The sequence below is a fragment of the Parus major genome, chromosome 3 (genome assembly GCF_001522545.3).
Source record: "Parus major isolate Abel chromosome 3, Parus_major1.1, whole genome shotgun sequence".
Taxonomy (NCBI): domain Eukaryota; kingdom Metazoa; phylum Chordata; class Aves; order Passeriformes; family Paridae; genus Parus; species Parus major.
The window spans coordinates 68,249,728-68,268,834 of record NC_031770.1 but is presented as its reverse complement, the minus strand read 5'-3'; the positions used below and the strand labels follow the sequence as shown (position 1 = coordinate 68,268,834).

Sequence of the window (19,107 nt, the reverse complement as noted above, 5' to 3'; positions counted from 1 at the left end):
ATTAATTATTTTTATCTTTCATTCTAACCAAAATTTCTTCTGAAAAGTTATAATATACAATCAAGATGTTTCATTATGTGACTAAAATGACAACTTGCTGTAATAACTAGGTGAAATAAATATGTGAAAAAAACCTCCTCTAGGTAATTTTTTGTAATTTTTGTAATTTTTAATTTTTTTGTTTGTTTGGTAATTTTTCTACCAAACATTTGCACAAGTTCTTTGTGTAACTTTTTCCTGCCTGTGTAGTGGCTCTTTTAGGTTCCTTGGGCACAGCAGCAAAAGAAATAATGACACTCATAATGAAATTAAGGATATAGGAGAAGGAAGATGATGTTTCCTGTCATTGAAACTTCTTTTGACTATCTGTGCTTTTCCTATGTTATAATTGCTTCCTCTTCAGGAGGAAGATACTTATTAAGGTTCTCCTTTTACTTCTATATAATTAATGATTCAGCTGTTACACCAAAATGTATTTCTTTGTGTAAAAATCAGCTGCTTTGACAATCATCCGATCTTATTAACATTGACCTTCACTTCTTCATACCTTTTTCCTAAATTTTTGGGTCTGAATAACATCTGTGAGGGGATGACTTCCCCCAGCTCCTCCCACCTTCCAATGACCAGAACAAGAGAAATATATAAATACTTTTGATATGTACTAAGACTTAAATTTTCAGTGCTGTAGAGGTAGACACCTGACATGTTTGTTTTTTTTTTATGAAACAAAACCATTCTTCTGTCCATCCCTGTATTGAGTTTTGTGCATTAAATTCTTGATTTGAGAGCAAAGTAGTTGGACAAGAGCCTGTTGAAATCCTCCATCTAATTCAGCAATGTTTGCTGAAGTGACATTGTATGGATGGGTGAATGTTACGTTCAAACTGGGTAGGCTGGATACAAGACCAAATCTCCTGTATCAATTGTGTTTCTGTTTTTCCTGTACAGCTATACTTACTGGTGGACCACAGGGGTGCTAAAGCATTTACCTCTTCCTTTTGATGAAGGTAGGACCTATATTTGCTCCTTGCCTTGCAAAGTATCTTGAAAGAGAAGTTTTAGTCACAAATGCTTTTTAACTGGTTTAGATCCCAGATCTAAAAAAAAAGAGTGTTTCCATAATGGTTTCTAAATACTTCTCCACTTTCTCCTCTCTGCAAGGAGATAGGATTTTTCAGTTGCAGGTTGCAAGAGCTACCTAAGTGGCTGAAACTTGACTTTCCTATGTTTATAACCCAGGGCACACTTAATTATTTTTTCTTTTTTTCTTGTCTATTAGCATATAGCTATAGTCTGTGCTAGTGGTCCTATTCCTGTGGAAGATGACACAATATAGCTGGTGAAGATAGTCCTATTTCTCTGGGGTACTGCAGGGCATGTTTCATTAGAAATAGTCATCATGAAATGAAATCAAATTATAGTGGTTGATAATGCATATTTATTAAAGATGTGCAATGCATCTTCTTCATGTCATATTTCCTTGTCTCAGAGGGGATATGACTGTAGGAAAAAGTTGCCTGGTATGGTGGTTAGGTGAGCAGGCTATGGTTTGATTAGATTTTTGCAAGAGTCAGTAATTGCTAGTAAAAGGATTGTGGTTTTTTTCACCCTCAGTGTCGTGTGCTGAAAACAGACGCAAGTTGACAGTGAAGAAATTCCACAAATACGAAGAGGAAATTGATATCCACAATGAGTTTTTTAGGCCATATGAGTTGAGCAGTTTCGATGAGACCTTCTGCTTGGCAATGACCAATTCTACACGGTATGTTGGGATGTTTTGTGACTCTAAATCCTTGACTGGAGGTTGATTTGGTGTGAATTAAATATGCATTTGACTTATTTGGTTAAATAGGTGTAATTTCAAATATAGCAAAGTTCTTGAATTGAAATCACAATGCTACATTGAAATGTTACTCTATAAAAAAAAATCTATTAAAATAGCAATTAGATTTCCAATTATTTTTTCTTGTGGAATGCCTAGTGTCTGGGCACTTGATGGCTGAGAGATGAACTTTGTTGACTCAGATCACAGAGGCTACTTTCAAAACAATTATTTTCTCCTTGTTCTGCTCTAGTTTTGCAGTTGTTTTCTTCAGTTCATCTGGTTCTCACAACTGATATTTTTGGATTTTTTTGTTGGCAGCTGTCAGCTGGATATTCTGAACATAATCTGAATCATGATTTGGCTAAAGATTTCCAGGCAAATTATGTTTCATGTAGCTGTTTGACCCAATTTGTGTGTTGGCAGCATTTTGAAAACAATGGACAAAGCCCCGAGTTACCAGTCTTCTTCAGCACAGGAATGGGGCACAATGCTTTGGCATCTTTGGCAAATGGTGATACTTGCAGCTGTTTTATGGAACTAAATAATGCAACTGAAAGTTTTTTAAATACCTAGGTAATATATACACCAACTTGAAATTATAAAGTTAGAACTTAATATCTCTATATGATGATTTTTTTTAATTAGTTCACAGGTAGATGTTAGAGGTGATTCTTCCAAAAAATTTAAAAATTTTATGTGTTGCACTTTGTTCATGGATACTTTTTCTTTTCTATTTTGGCAGAGATTTTATGCCTAAGAATGTGGGAATTGATCCAAGTCCGTTTACTGTTCGTAAACCTGATGAAACTGGAAAATCTGTGTTGGGGTAAGTCTGAAGTCAGAAATTTTGTTCTGGTTTAACAGTAATGAAATTGTAATGAAAATATATAAACTCCTATGAGTGTGTCTGTGAAGCATATTCTGTGTTACATGGGAAATAAAAAATTCATTGGAGTTATACTGCAGAATTGCACACTTTGAAAATCACACCTAATCTGAGATTTTTATTTGACACTAGGAATTTTAATTCAACTTGTTTAATATTTTCTGTTTTCTCTCATTCCTCAAAGTGAAATTCATGAGACGATCTTATCAATAATATACAGAAGTTATTAAAATTTAATAATCTCTTCATCCTTGTGGCAACTCTATTCTCTATTGGAGTTGACAGCAGTGCATATTTTCTTGTTGTCTTTAAAAAAATTATAAATTTTTCATAAATGGTGCATATTCTGAAACAGCAATAAATGCCAATTTCAGCATAGTTTTTGATAAAATATGTTATTAAAATGTTTATGGATAAAATTATATAAAACAATCCAGCAACAGTTGCTGGGACAAATGAATGTTTCATTTAGCTGCTTTTTCATTCTGGACCTGCTTTGTTACTCTCTTTATTCCACTGCTGTGTCCCACAAGGGCTGTGTAGAATCTTCATAAATTCATTCTCTCTTTGGTAGCTCATATTAAGGAAACCTTTTGTCAGTAGCTACTGTGCTGTCACAACATTATAAGTTCCTCTGAAAACTTGCTGTTCTGTAAAACACTAGAACATTTGACTGCCTCGTGTGTTCTGATCCTGAGGGTCTCATTGTCAATAAATGTTGAGAATAGACTGTGCTTATCACCAGTAAGACTTCATTTCATGCTACTGATTCCCTGGGAATAAACAGGAAGACTGTTCAACTGTTGCACAGTTTATCTCTGGTAAGAATTTGAGTTTATGAGTATTTTGAGGATAAGCTTTATTCTTCCACTTTTGTAGAATGTCAGATTTTGGATTAATTTGTCTCTAGGTACTCCATTAAACAGTTGACCGTTATATAATTTTCTCAGGCACTTTTATTCTAGCTCTTCACTGTAAATTTTAGGGATTGATGTGAGACAGAGAATCAGCTCCATCAAAGCCATATTCCAGGACTCCCTGCATATCACTTACAAGGCTTTCCTTTCATTGACTGTGTTGTAGTGCAAAACGTTGATTCACTCTTGCACCTCACCCACATTTAGCCTTGCAAAAGGTGGTACCTTTGCCTTGATCATTTGGCATGATCTTTTGGTCTAAGACATTTCTGAAGGAAATTTGGTGATCTCTTTTTGTGTGTGTAGATGTTCAGGTCCCAGACATGCTGATGTAATGGGAGTGGGGTGAGGATAACACTCTTAGCAGTGTTTGGCTACTTGCTCCATTCCTCAGCTTTCAGAAAGGACTGCTTTTCTTGTGACCTTCACCTCATCTAGAAAAGCAGGGAAAAATCCCTTTTCTTTCCCTAAAAAGAATGCTTATTCACAGGAAGTCTTCATAACATCCTGTGAATTTCAGTCCAAGGAAGTGTCAGGTTCTTCCAAGTCAGAAATCAAACTCTCTCACGGTGCTGTTTTCCCCAAAGCATTTGTTCCAGCTCTAAGATTTCTTTTGATACAATTATGTCCTAGGAGGTGGGGTGTGCTCTCAGATCACAACCTTTGGAAGGACTCTTTTACATCTTAATATGTGTTCCTTGAGCACTCAATGCGTAGCTAATTCAGTTCAGGAATAAACTGCTGTGTGAGTTTCACTTCAAGAGGCAGCATCTGTAACAGTTGTGGTGTGCTCCCCTAGGGCTCAAGTGATGCTGATGAGAGCACTAGACCTGCATCTCCAAATAGCATTTGCATCAATCTTTGTGCTCGTTTCCACAGCCTCTAGCATGCTGCTGTCTTCCTTTAGAATAAGTCACACACTGTCTGTTAGTGATACATGGGACAGTCACTGCAGCAAGGAAGAGATGTTCCTTCCCTATTTCCAGTGATAAACTGTCTATTCATTAGTTAATGTCTATTCATTAACTGCCTTCCCTGAAAGATTGTGACATTGTCTGAGAGGAAATTGCAACTAAATATTCTTCTGTGGCCAGTAGGAGAGGATGTAGAACACATAAGTCTTGTATGATTTCTCATGGGTGCATACAGTTAAATCCTGTGTTAGCCTACTTACATAGAGATGCTGTACCTTGAAGGTTTCTTATAAATAAGGGATCTCTTTATATTGACTAGAATTTCTTGAGTGAGAAATATACTGCATCAAGAAATGTTGCTGATTAAAGAATTAAATTGAGGGAAGAGGTATGGAAAATAAGGGAAAAAAAAGTGACATTAACATTAAGATTTGGAACCATTACCATTAAGATTAAGGAAGCTATTGGACTGGATGTTGTTATTAATCAGAAAGTGAACCTTTTTCCAAGATCAAAACCAAAGATATTATGCCTCAATTATTTTTTATTCCTTTTTGTTTATTCATTTGTGGGGAGGGATTTATGTAAAGAATCAGAGAACTGGTGGAGAAAAGCTGACAGAATCCTTTGGGCTTTCTTTAAATGCTCTGGAATAACGAGACTGAAGAAGACAAATCAATCAGGGATTTTAAAAGATGAGCAAAAAGTTGCCCCAGAGGTTAAAACTTATTTCCCTGGAAAGATTGTAACCAAGACTAGGAATTTTAAATATTCATTGCTAAGATCTTGCTGATTTCATAAATACACACTGCCTTTCCTAATAGGAACAAAAATAATAGAGAAGAAACTGTGCTGCAGCGCAAAACAGCTGCTAGTGCTCCTCCACCCCCAAGTGAGGAAGCAGTGTCAAGTAGCTCTGAAGATGATTCTGGGACTGATAAAGAAGATGAGGGTGCTGTTTCTCAACGTTCAACTCCAGTAAAGGTGACTGATACAGGAGACAATACAAAAATCACAGAGGTAAGAAATCACTGTGTTAGGCAAAAAGGTTAAAAATTCACACTCCCTTAAAAATGCTTTATAGAACATTCAGAAGTAAAGAACTGAGAAATTTAGTGACAAAGGTCCCCAGTGTAATTTTTTGGTGTAGATATTAGCATAACTGCAACACAACTGCTTGTTAACCTTTGCTGTTGTTTTTGTTACATTACAGTGAAACACAAATAGCATAAAAAAAGAAAACTACTGTCAGAAAGCTATGGCATTTGAAAGGTATTTGGGCCATTACATACTGTAAAAGGCACCTGTATGAGTGTGTTTATTCAGAGCAGTAACACATGTCTGATTATTGCCCGTTACCATGCTCAGCTACACATCATTAGGTGTCCTTGGAGCATGCAAATGAGATTCCTTTTCTCTAGGGATGTACTTGATCTACCTACTTAATCAACATTTAGTCCATAGGAGTCAATCTGGAGCAACCCCCTTTAAAGAGATGTAATATGAACCTGAGGTCCTGAGAACCACCTCTTGGAATTACAAAGTAATCCCTTTTAAACTATGCCACTTGCTTAGGTCGATTAACTGCAAATTAATGTTCATTCTGTCTAAATTTCAACCTAATTTATGTGAACACTTTTAAATTGCTGTCTCATGATTATGTGGTCTGGCATTTTAAAAAACTTAACTAGCTTCAAAAATGTGCATGAAAATGTTACCACCCAGGCCCTGTGCTATTACTGCTACTAAGGTTGCAGATAATGCCAGTGAATAAAATAGTGAAATAAATTGCATTTGCCCAGTCAGATGGAAAGAATGTATATTTTCAGTTGTGGGCTATTAATCTTTTTTTGCTAGCATAAGTCCCATTTTGTTGGAATCCCTTGGGTGCTAATTTAATGAAAATATGAGTTGTATAAGGAATTATGGAAGTCTCTATTTTATTTGTTCATGTAATAGTTCTTCAAATTCTTTCTTGTAGATATCCATTTTGGATACCATTGAAAGTGTTCTTAGCAAAAGGTTATGCTAATGTGTACTATAGAAGTTTGGAAAATACTTATGTTGTCTGACGGGGTTGGTTTTTTTAAAGTCACAGCTAATTTAAATGGTTATAAGATTGTGCATGTTATCACTTCTGAAGAAAATTGGGTATTTATGACCTTAGCATAAAAAGTAGTGCCTGATAGGCAACAGACACTGCCTTCTATTTATTTATTTATTTATTGCCACGATTCAAATTTTGATTCTATTCAGTCTTTAGCCTAGGGTAGTGTGTTCCCAGATAATGGATTTTCAGCCTTCAATAGTGCAATAGTGTCTTCTTCCTACTCCAGTACAAGCACATTTATTTATTTGTGTTTATGCAAGGTATTTTATCTGAAATTTTTCCATTATCTCTGAATAACAGAGTACCTGTTCTTCAGCACATCAGATTGTTTCTATTTCTTAACAAAAATCCAAGTTGAAATTTTATTCTTGATTCCTACAGTTGCACAGTTCATGTCACATTAGTTTTCCCCTCTTGTTTTGAATACACTTCAGCACTCAGACCTAAGATAACTTTTTTAGATTTTAAAAATGCTTAAATGAAAAGTTTATGTAAATACAAAGTATGATTTGAAATATTGAATTTCAATGGCTTAAAAATTGACTGAGCTATTCTGAATTTTTAGTAATTATATGGAGAAATATATTCCAATTTATTATCACCTTTTCATGCATTGAATTCTAGTCATAATTTGCATTGTCAATTCATGCCATTCCTTATTATTTGGGGAACTCAAAAAGCAAGTTCCTTTCTGTTCACATTTCTGAGAAGTTAATAAAAGATACATTTATACTTCTGGTCAGGACATACCTTTCTGAAATTCTTTGACTTGGAATCATTTTGAAATAAGGGAAAGCTGTCTTTATATTTGACTCACAGTCATATGTGGCTTGTCAGAAAACCCCCCTCAGTTTAGCACTGAGTCATTAGACACAGTTGGTGAACTATTGCATGTGCATTGATTCCTTGTTATAGTTGACTGACATGATTGCATAATGTATAAAATAAAAATAGTTTTGTTCAACCTGAGGTTTGTAATTATTGCAGAATTGACAGCAGGAAATGTGAAAGCAAATGTGGGAGCATGTTCTGAACGAATATGATTTATTCTATATTAAGTTTCAACACAGAACAGAATTTAATAACTACACCATTACGTTCAATTAATTTAATTTATTCTCCTAATACATTGTTTTAGCTGATTATATCTTTCAAGAATTCTTTCCTTGCTGAATAAATGTGTGGATTTATATTTCTAATAAATTATTTTCTTAAAAAAATATATGTAAGCTAAGATTGCTGTGGATGTGAGAAACCTGTTTGGTTTTGTCTGCACTTCTGAAATTATATTTTGTTTTGTAAGAAGTTATTTCTTAAGAGCAAACTTTCTTTAGATGTTGTTACAGTATTCTTAATCTGAATCTTTCTTATGTTCCAGAATGTAGTGCAGTCAACAAAAGATGTGTATGGAGTCAATCTTTCAGATATCCCTTCAGAAGATGATCTTGCAATATATGCAAGGTGAGATAAATTTCCAGTGGTAATCGTCAAAGGATAATTTGAGCTAGTTAAGTGCAGTTTGTCAAAGTGCTGCCTTTGTTTAAACTAATTTAAAGGAGAAATTTGTCTATATATGCTATGTCTTTCAAAATGAGACTATTTTCAGCTGTCTGTGTCAATTCTGATTTCAGTGGAAGCTATGCCGGTGTTTCTGAATGCAAAATTTGGAGCTTAAGTCAAATGAAAGATGCTTCAAAAGAAATAACTGTCACTTGAAATAATCCTAGAAATTAATAAGTAAATTCTTAGAAATTCCATATTCCATTGATAAGTAAATTCCACAGGAATGGTTCCATGATTGTAAGCTTTGTAAACTGTAGGGTTTGCATTTTTCAAGTGTTGAATTATTCCTGAATTATTATTATTATTGAATTCAAGTCAGTCGCAACGAAATAGCTTGTTTTGTAAAAACTCATATAAAATAATAGAAGTTGTCTTTTTGTTTAACATGATGTCATATATAGGGGTCTAAGAAATCTACACCTCATCTCAGGAAAGTACTGTGTGTATATTGAAATGAATAGTTGTGAGACATGCATTGAAATGGCCTTGTGTGCATTTGTTTTTATTTTCTAATGTGTAATAGCAGTAGCTACCTTGTTATATTTGAAACCTTTTAAATTTTTAAGGAAAATTTTAATTCACTGTGATATCTAACTTGATGATATATGGTGTTTCATCCTGACTTAGTTCTTTAATCCACTCAAAGCATTTTTTCTTTTTATTTAAAATTATTTTTATCTTACCTTTTCTTTGGGTGAAGCTATTTCTCTTGCACTCTTCTGTTCTTTAAAATTCCCATTTCTACCTATTTCATACAAGCTGAGTCATTTGAAGATACTACACTTGAATAGGGTGAAGGAGGATGGTTTCTCATTATATCTGAAATTTTTACCTTCAGCTGTGCCTCTACCTTTGTTTTTTTTTTATTTTAACCCTGGAAGATGGATGCAAATTTGACAACAATTCTTTGATACAGCAGGTAGTTATTGTGGTTCTGAAAATGGCCAAGTGTAAGCTGGTATCTACTGTGAGTCTCTCTGTGCAGATGAACAACTCTGTGTTAACATCCAGAACTGCAGCTGCTTCCAATTTAATAATTTCTTCAGGCTGGACTAATGTTCAATCTATGGTTAATATAAAACTGTGAGCACCTTGGAGGCTTTGAAGCACCCTATTTATATCCTTTTTAAGAAAAAAACATAATAAACCTTTCATTTGCTTCAAGCAATTCAGGTTTTAAAAATAGAAAAAATTACAAATTCTTTATCTCTTTTAGCTAACAAGACATAGTGCTATTTCTGGTCTGGGGTGCTGATTTATGTAATAAAGGATGTCAGTAAAATCTATACTTTCTAAAATGTACATTGCTTGAGAATAGCAGCAATTTCTTTCACAGTATGATTACAGTTCTCACATCAAGCCTTTTTCTGTTACTGTAATAAGGGAAATGAAGATGTAAGATCCTGACTCCACGTGACATCGCTGGACATGTTACATGTTTTTTCCTGATTAGGATTAGGGTCTCACAGATTCAAAGTACTTCAGATTAAGTTGTTTTATATCAACTGATCTATATTAAACCTATTTGAAAATGCAAATTAAAAGTAATTTGGATCCATTCAGCCTGTTTTCACTAATGGCTGAGATAATTCTCATCAAAGCAGAAATCACAGAAGCCCAGGTTGGTTGAATTTGGAAGGGACAGGAAGTCCCTCAAATAATTTGAGGATGTATGCTGCAGATCAACTGTGCATGGTATCTTCCTGATGTTGGGAAACTTGCTTGTGTGCATGTAGGTCTTATAACTTTCAAAATATTGAGTAATTTGAAGCACTGAATTAAAATATGAATGCAATTGGTTTACCTTTGAATTTTTTTTAGTTGGTTTCAATAGCAGGCTCCTGCACTAGATGATCTTAATTATCTTGATTTCCATGTAAAATTCTCTTATTTAGTAATATAAGTATTTATTCCTTTTATGGTCAAAGTGATGTTGCTTGTCCCTGAGGCTTTTGTTTCTACCAAAACATAGAATCTGAATGGAGTGGAAAGAAAAGCTATAATAAGTTGTTTAGGAACATGTTGTTCATTTGACTTCTGTACACTCATTCCTGCAATTGGTTTTGCACTGGTAATAGTTGCTTGTTAAAATGTAGTAAATATTCCTGAACTAGACCAGTAAGACTTCTTAAGCTAGATGGAAACTCACTGTTAAGAAAAACACTCTGCCTCAGAAAATTAAACTAGAAAATTGCAACTGGCATTTGCTTGTCTCTTCAGTGGCACAGCTGTGTTGGAGAGTGAACAAATTGAGTGCAAAATAGCTACATATATTTACATTTGAAACCTTCTGACTTTTCCTTCTATTCTGAGTGACTAAGATTAGTGATAAACTACTTTTCAGAAGATTTTTTTCCACTTCATTGCCAAGAAAAAAAAGCCATGACAGTATTTTCCATTGGCAGTGTCTTCCAGCAAATATTTGGAGATGGAGAAATTGTCCCAAAAGGTTGTGTTTGTAAATAAGTGATCTGGACTAACAGCGTTTCAGATGAATAAACTAGATTGAATTCAGCAGAGGACTAACTTAAATCTGAAACTTGAGAGACTTTGTGTCTTTTGCTGATTTTTCCATAGGCTGTTCTTCTGACTGATTGCTTTGAGAAGGACATAGGAAATTGACTGTAGAGGGCTGTCTGTTTCTTAGGGGAAGCTTGTTTCTTCCCGTGACATACTAGGTGACACAAATGGATAAGCAAATCATTTTTCAAAGGAGGTTCTGAGTTCATGCATGCACCCTCTATGAACTTTTAAAAATCTCTCTTGTTCACCAGACAAGTACATCATGATCAGTGACTTAAACAGCATGACTCAAAATCTCATTTCTTAGTGTCATTTTCTTTTGTTTGATGATTACTGGGGGATAGTTCTTTTATTTCTTAGATTTATTCATCAATCTACTGCTTTTCACAGGTTTGTTCAGCTGGGACAGAGCCAGCATAAACAAGACAAGGGCAGTCAGCAATTTTGTTCAAAACACCTCTTGGATAAGGTCATAAATTTGTAAGTATTCTTTTTCTTTTTCCCTTTAGCTTGATTTTGCTTATGTCATTAGATATGAAAAGTGATCAGGTAAATTTGATGTTAAATTGCTTGAGTGTCACACTTTCATTTTCTTTACTGCATAAGGGGATTCAGTGCATAGCATGAAGAACTGTCTTTTTGAGGGTTTGGCTTTTGTTTCTATTATTTTGGGGAGTCTTGTTTTTTGTTTTGTTTTTTAGTCTTTGTAGTATCATGGGGGTTGTATTCAAAAGTATTAGCAATCCTGAATTAACACGAAGTGCTGAATCTGCTGAGTTTAGAGGGCAACTTGTTCTTGCATGTTCTTCACTAAAAAATGCTCGAGGCTGCAACTGAATCTTCTTAGTACAACTGTATAAAAAGGCTTGTGCTATTATCCAAATGTCATACTAACATTGAATCAGGTCTTACAATTTAGATGATCAAGTACAACTTTCCCAGTTGACATCTTCCTGTACTGCAGGCAGCTTAAAGTTTCACCAAGGCAAGGCAGAATTTTATTTACTTCTGTCACTGGGAGTACATGATCCTTTATCCAACAGCATGGCCACTTCTTAGAATTGCCAAAACTTCTCTGCAATGCATTGATTTACAGAAGCCCCAGCTTTGTTTCCTGCACTGCCTCTCGTCCACCCCTCTGTGCTGGTGAAGTGAGGAAGCCTTGAACATAGCATTTATACCTAAGCAGGGGGAGAGAGTGGGTGAGTCTCAGTTGGGCTAAGAAAGAATGACATGAAACAGATGCAATGCTGTGTATGAGACAATGCTGTCTGATATCAGTGTTTGTTCACTTGGTATTAGCTACAATGAAAGTGGTAATACCACATTTGTAGGTAAATGAGCCCATAGTTTTATAATAAAACATGCCTAATGGGTATGAAAGTAGTAAATTAGATTGGAAAACTGTTAAACTGTTTTTCAGTATGAGGGACCAAGCATGAATGTTTTAAATTGACATGTTTATTAATAAAATATTTTGTAAGAAGAATATTTTTGCTATGAATAAAGGCAATTTCTTTTTTGTAATTGCAGAATCTGCCAGCATGTAAGACAGTGTAGGAGATAATAATTCCTTTCTTATCCCTTTAAATACAATTTTTTTCCCAATGCTGAGTGTCTGTAAAATGAAGACATTAAAGAGAGTCCCTACACAGAATTCTGGTGGTTTTGGGATAGTCAGATGTTAATTTTTCTCTTTTCCCAAGTGTAATTTCCATGTGTTTCTGAATAATAGAAGTGTAAAAGTCATAGGGCACACAAATCTGTGCCTCCTGTTACTCCTCCTGTTGAAGTCATGTAGATCATCTCTCTTGTCACTTCTAATAAACATGCTCCTCTGTGCAGATCAGAGAGGAAATAGGGTATCTTAGAGCTGATAATTTCTTTCTTATTACAGTATATCCCCTGACAGCTTAAAAATTTTCTTTGGGTTTTATTCTGTTACTTTTTAAAAATGTTTAAATACTGTTTGGATGGTGACAGATTGTTCTTTTAGTTAAAGTCATAAATGTAGCCATTCTTAAAAGGCATGTTGTTCAACTCTGAAACAAGGAAGCTTTTTTTTACTGAGTTTAAATTACAGCTGTGAATCAGGAATTTCCTTGGAGAATACTAACATTTTAGAGATAAAATAGAATGAACATAAGTGTACTCAAGATTAGGGAGAGAGGGAGGGTTTTCAGTAACAGCAGCTGAGGCACAGCTTGTGCCTGTTTCTCAAGGAGCTCTTGAAGAAATTGAAAAATTATACTAACTTTTATTAATTTGATGTTAGATGCCTTTTAAATTGAAAAAAAAAAATCAAACAAATTTAATTCTCCAGTGCTTGCTTCGTATATGATACAAATGCAATCAAACCCTAGTTCTTTTCATAGTAAAATTAAACACTCAGTCTAAAACTTTGGTTTCATATCAGCAGTGAGATATAATTTAGGCTTAGGTTAGTTGTCTTTTCCACTCTTCTCAAGAAAATCTTTTTTAATAACCCCACATTTCACAATTTTAAACACTTGACCATTTTAATCAAATACATGAAGCTGCTACAAAAGAAGAACTATTTCTTATTTTTAAAATATCTGTGAATTGATATTGACAAATTCAAATATGAATTGTATAAATACTGAAGTGAAGGTTCTGGCTTAAATTTAGGAACTGTAAGTATAGACTAGAAATAAAATATGGGGACTTGAACAGGGACCAAAGTGATTCAGTGAAATAATAGTGAGGCTGAATGGAGGATGTGGAAGGATATTGAAATTCTTCTTTTTGTTCTTAGAAATTCCATGAAGGAAAAAATGATGGAATTTTAGTTAGAGCTAAATAGAGCTAAACAGAGCTGGACCACTTTTAGCACAATCTATTACAATGTGAATGAAGAGAGACTCTAAGTACTGTAGTGTAATTACTGTTGGCTGACACACTGCACCTGTTCCTAATTCCCTAATTCCCCAGTGTTCATTTTGGTATGATGTAAATAATACTGTTGTAAAAATACACTCTCAAAACCTTTTCAAAAGTGCTTCATACATTTATCTAGGAGTACAAGAAACTTTATTCCCCCCTTAAAAGGGAATTGAGTGTTTTGGTTCCCTGTAGCAAAAAAGAAGAGTCTGAGCATGCTTAAACATCCTTGTACCTAAGTGTGGCTGGTGAATACATGAGCATCTGAGCTGTTTTCAGTGCCTCTGCTTCAGGTCAGGTCCTAGAATACTTTGTGTTGGAAGGACTCTTAAACACCGTCCAGTTCCAACCCCCTGGTAGGAAACTGGGTAGAGACACTTTCCACTAGACCAGGTTGCTCAAAGTCCTCTCCAGCCTGGCCTTGCCAGGGATGGGGCAAACACAATTTCTCTGGATGACCTGTTCCAGTGCCTCACTGCCCTCACAGTGAAGGATATCCTTCTACTGCCTAAGTTAAACTTGTCTTCTTTCAGCTCAAAGCCATCCCCCTTTGTCCCATCACTTCATGCCCTTTAAAAAAGTCCCTCTGCAGCTCTCTTGCAGCTCCCTTTAGGCCCTGGAAGGTGATCTAAGGTCTCCCTGGAGCTGCCTTGTCTCTGTGCTGAGCAACCCCAACTCTGTCAGCCTGTCTTTGTAGGGGAGGTACTCTAGCCCTCTGATCATCCACATGGATATTTGCTTAGGATTCAAGCAAGGTGAAGAAATACATTTTGTTTACTTTTTAGATATACTTCAGAGACTTGAGGAGAGCTAATCAGCCTTGAAACAAATGCAGTGGCCTTCTGGTGACTGCTGTGTCTGAGAGCTAATCCATATCACCATGCACTTTTCCTTGGAAGTATGGAACATCCTCATTATAAGTGAAGGTTTTAACTGTATCTTTTACTGTAGAGACATTGATACTCTTGGTGAAACCATAACACCAGGAAGCCTACTCACAAATGGGATGAAAATAATGAAAATGGCGTGTCAAGGGTGCTGTCTGTCATGACATAAAGTTTATGTTCCTATCTATGTAATTTTCACTGGGAGGCCATAAAGCTACAGGTCTCTAGGGAAACCTGATAGCCAAATCATAAATAACATGCTCTCCTTCATGACTATTGTAAGATATTAAACTTATTAAGTAGAATAGATTTTTACATGAATATGTTAGAGAAATGGCTTTTAATTAAATGACTGGATAATACAAGCACTCTACAAATAGTTACAGCTTAACACGGGGTTATTAATCAAAGTTGGCATGCATGAACATGCGGTTCTTTCAATATATTTTTATCATGTTGATGCAAGTAGGAGGAAAATTGAGATTCAGTTATTAAATGCACAAAATTAAATGCACTTTGCTGCCCAGCTTCCATTGTACCTAAGGAAAGGATTTTTGAGTCATTAGTGCTTCAGAAATGTCTTATCTTTAGAAACCAATCAATAAATAGAGAAGGCATCAATTTAGTGCTCTGTTTTGCTCTTTTACTTAATTTTCCACTTGCTAGTGGACCAGACTGGTTATATTTGAGTAAGTGACATCTTTTGTTGTTAGATGGTGACATTAATAAGATAGTACAGTGTGCTAGTGTCAAATGCCATTGCTAGAGTCTCAGTTTGGATGCTTTACGCTGATTAAGTACTGCAGGAACTATGGATGTTTTGAAAAGCAATCTACTTTTAAAGCATCTAGACTAATGTTTTTACCAGTTCTGAAAGCAACTACCTTAAATAAACTAGAAGTGATAATGAGAAGAAACTCTCACATTGTTGAGGAAAAAAAAAAGGTTTTAGAGTATGCAGCCAATCTCTGTGGATGACCAGTGATTTTATTGTCTCAAGTTCAATAGTCTACTTTTATAAGTAATTCTGTCATTGCAGTCAAAGAGTAATCAACTGACTGTATGGCTATGCAAAGTTGAAATATAAAATGAAAATGTATTACTTTAATTTGGAAACCTTTTTGTTTTATATACTGTATTCCAGTTGTAGTGAAATATTAGACACAGTATATCCTACATGACACCCTGCAGTAAGACTAATGAACTGTCACATGATGCAACATCCAAAATACAATAAATTTTACTAAAATAAAAGGCTGCAAAATGAGGGAGCAAGAGTTTTTGGTCCTTTTAATGGAGCTCCTCATTTAGAAACAGTGTCAAATATTAGTTTGTGCCCATAATGCAAGTAGAAGTTTATTAAGGCATTTTATTTATAGGGGGGTTTCCCTTTGCTTAAGTGTTCCAGTTCTTACTTGTTTTTTTACCTTCAAAAGAGGAGATTCTACACATAAAAATAACTTTTTGTATCCTGAAAAGCAGGTAGTGAGTCATGACTGTGGCTTCTGTAGAAATATGGCAATGATACTAATATCTGAATCTTCATTGCATTTGGGCTGGTTGATGTTTGCTGTATGAAATAGTGAGTTTTGACAGTAAGTTCCCACTTTGCTTTCTTAACTGAGAAGTTTTGAGCCCAAAAATATGTATACATTAGGATTCAAGTATGGTATTTGTTGAATGAAGATTCAAAAAATATTCTCATAAAAATATCTGAGTGCTGTTGCTTATAATAAATTGTCTGTTTCCTGATAATTAGATGGAAATTTCTTACCTAATTAACCCTTTCTATGTGTTGGCTCAGAGTATAATCACTTGTTATAATTGTTACTTAGTGGATAGCTCCATGGAGTCTTTCTTTTTTCTGCTATAATGCATGGCACAGATCTACTTTAGCTGGGGTACTTACTGACCGTAGCAGATCTGATGAAGGATGAAGAAATGAGGGCAGGGCAAAGGGAAGTGAGAAAGTATTCTGTAATGGGATTAATGACAACTTACCTAATTACCCTACTTGGAAAGCTGGGTCTTATCAGATCTGCAGTAGTGATAAAAATCTAGGTAAATGAATTAACTACTGGGAACTTGCCCTCTCATTGACTCTCCTGTATATTTCAAGGAAAAGAAATAATCCTTTCTCTCTCTGTGGAAAATTTTTACCTAAAGCTTCAAATATGTATGTTTGGTTTTCTTCCAGAATACCCATCTCCTCTTTTTCTCAAGACAATATTTATGAAGTCCAGCCTCCAAGAGCTGATAGGAAATCGATAGAGATTTTCCATGCACACATTCAGGCTGGAAGAGGAAACATGCAGCTTCTGGGAAGAGAAGATTTCCTCATGTACAGAGAGTACATTCGAAACAGATACATGTAAATCCAAGCCGGATTCTCCTGCCAAATCTACTGTACTGATAAGTCCCAAAAATAATTTTAGAAAGGAAATCTAGTTTTGTTCTTTTGCAGTATGGAATTTATTACTAAATTTTCTATTTATTATTCTTTATTGTTAACCATTTATTGTATAGTTCTTTAGGGGAAAAGGTGGTTTAATAGCTGATTTAAAAAGTTATTTAATATCTTTTTAGCTGAAAGTGTATCCTAAGAGACTAAGTGAATAATCAGAGCTGCCAGAGTTACTAGAGAGTATGTAGCTATTTGTGGTAAAGAAAATATGGTGTCTTTAGTTTTTTTATGTTAATTTCTTACGTTGTTATGTTTGATAATAAAACTGAAGTGATTTGTACACAAGAATCAGAAGAGAATAGTTTTCTTCCCCTTTCTTTCATGATAGAAAACAGTCTTCTTTTACAGCAGAATATTTTCTGATATTTCTTGAGGTTTTTAGAAAAGTGAGTGCTAGAATGACTGCTTGCAAATTTCTGCCTTTTTAAGCAAAAGTGAAAAATATGTGACTTATGTCAAAATCAAAATTTGCATCAACACTAATAAACTTTGTAACCCTAATATGTGTCAAAACTAATCTCACTGGTTCTGGTAGCTACAGAAAGTGTACCACATGCTGCAGGGTGAAGATGGCTTGTGGCTAATTACCACAGGTTTCTTGTAGGAGTCTGAAGAGAACCCCATAACAACTGCATCTGCAAATGAGGGAATGCTCTTCACATTACTGGCTTTGGACACCTAGAGAGTGCCAAACCATCCTGTCATTTTTCTTTATGGCAGGCATTACCCTTTTGAAGCATACTCTTCCCATCCCTGTGTTTGTGCTCCTGTGAGGTGCCTTGGAGTTGAAGCCTAGAGTCTCTGGGTGAAGTGGTGTTGGTAAGTGACCTGATCAGCTGGAGTGGTCATGCAAGAGCAAGCAGTAGTTGGGTTAGGCAAGACTGCACATCATGTCTTTTGCTTGCTAAGAGGTAAAGAGGCAGCAGGTGTCTAAATAGGTTCTTTTGGGCATTTGAGTAAAATTTTTAAATAAAAAAAAAAACAATAAGGGAGGAATCCTACTATTTGCAATTGCAAGCTAAAATTCCCAACACTTTGTAGCCCTTTACCTTGAAGAATACTGACAGTATCAGCAGCACTACTGACAAAAAACATTTTGTTCCACAAGCTTGTACAGACCATCTTTCAGAATTTTCTGGAATAGCAGAATAACTGTTTTAGGGATGCAGCCAACTGCATGTAACAGATGTAGAGAACATGTTTGTGTTCACAGTAAATTCCTTTTCAGGCAGCTACTGTAGATTTGTGGCTACTCCTTGCAAACATGTTTGCATATATTTGAATATTTTATGCAGTAAGTTGCACCTCTGTTAGTAATTCAATATATGAAAAGATGCAGTGGGTTAAGGGAAGAAAGGTTTCATGTGATACAAGTTTGTGTGTCTCAGGGAAAGACTTGCATACAGTCAATGAGAACATGGTACCTCGTAGAAGCATTTTGGTGTTCATTCTTTTTTCTTAATTGTTTTGAGCCAAGCGGTTGTATTTTAGGAGATGCAAGAATTAATTGTCACTTTAGATTACTTTATTGCAATTGTTAATGTTTTTCCCCTCAGAAAAAATAAACCTATACTGAATTCTTTTGCCCAATATGAAAATAATTAGAAGGAATAAATACTTGCTTTGAAAAAATGTAGAGCTGGAGTTTGTGTCTTAATGAGACAAGCGCACACTTTCCTTACTGCATTTAAACTATTGCAAGGAATGTTTTCTAGACTTATCACAGACCTTACTTTTGTTGTTGATAGGTACTGGTAATTCATAAAAGTTACCCTTGAAAGTGTACCACTTACACACAGGTAAGTCAAAAGATGATACTCCCTTTTCAGTGACCAATGATGTTGTTGCAAAATTTAGGGATGGTAATAATTTTACAGCTCTAGGAGAATATATGTTTAGCCCTCAGCAATTCAGACACTCCTCAAAGAAGAGGAGTAAAGGAGATTGGTTTACAGTTCTGAGAGCTGAATGACACCTCAGTGATGGCTTGTGTGATCTACCATCAGTGTACTCTTAGCAGCTGTTCAAAATGCTTCAGGGTGCCAATGTCAACTTTCAATAGGCTTATTTAAAGAACAAAAAAGGCCAATGCACAAAGCAAGACTCCCAGCTTAACC

At 35.2% G+C, this 19,107-nt stretch overlaps 1 protein-coding gene across 3 annotated transcripts in view; it reads left to right on the top strand.

Moving 5' to 3' along the window:
- The window catches only part of FIG4 (FIG4 phosphoinositide 5-phosphatase), a 51,103-nt gene extending 32,477 nt beyond the window's left edge, over nucleotides 1–18,626 (top strand). For all 3 annotated transcript variants that reach the window (XM_015621187.3, XM_015621189.3, XM_015621188.3), the window contains 7 exons: nucleotides 949–1,007; nucleotides 1,615–1,762; nucleotides 2,568–2,651; nucleotides 5,367–5,562; nucleotides 8,031–8,113; nucleotides 11,129–11,218; nucleotides 16,724–18,626. In XM_015621187.3, coding sequence (XP_015476673.1) covers nucleotides 949–1,007; nucleotides 1,615–1,762; nucleotides 2,568–2,651; nucleotides 5,367–5,562; nucleotides 8,031–8,113; nucleotides 11,129–11,218; nucleotides 16,724–16,901 — 838 coding nt within the window. In that variant the 3' untranslated portion in view covers nucleotides 16,902–18,626. The remainder of the gene's footprint in view (nucleotides 1–948; nucleotides 1,008–1,614; nucleotides 1,763–2,567; nucleotides 2,652–5,366; nucleotides 5,563–8,030; nucleotides 8,114–11,128; nucleotides 11,219–16,723) is intronic.
- The last annotated feature ends 481 nt before the right edge of the window (nucleotides 18,627–19,107 follow it).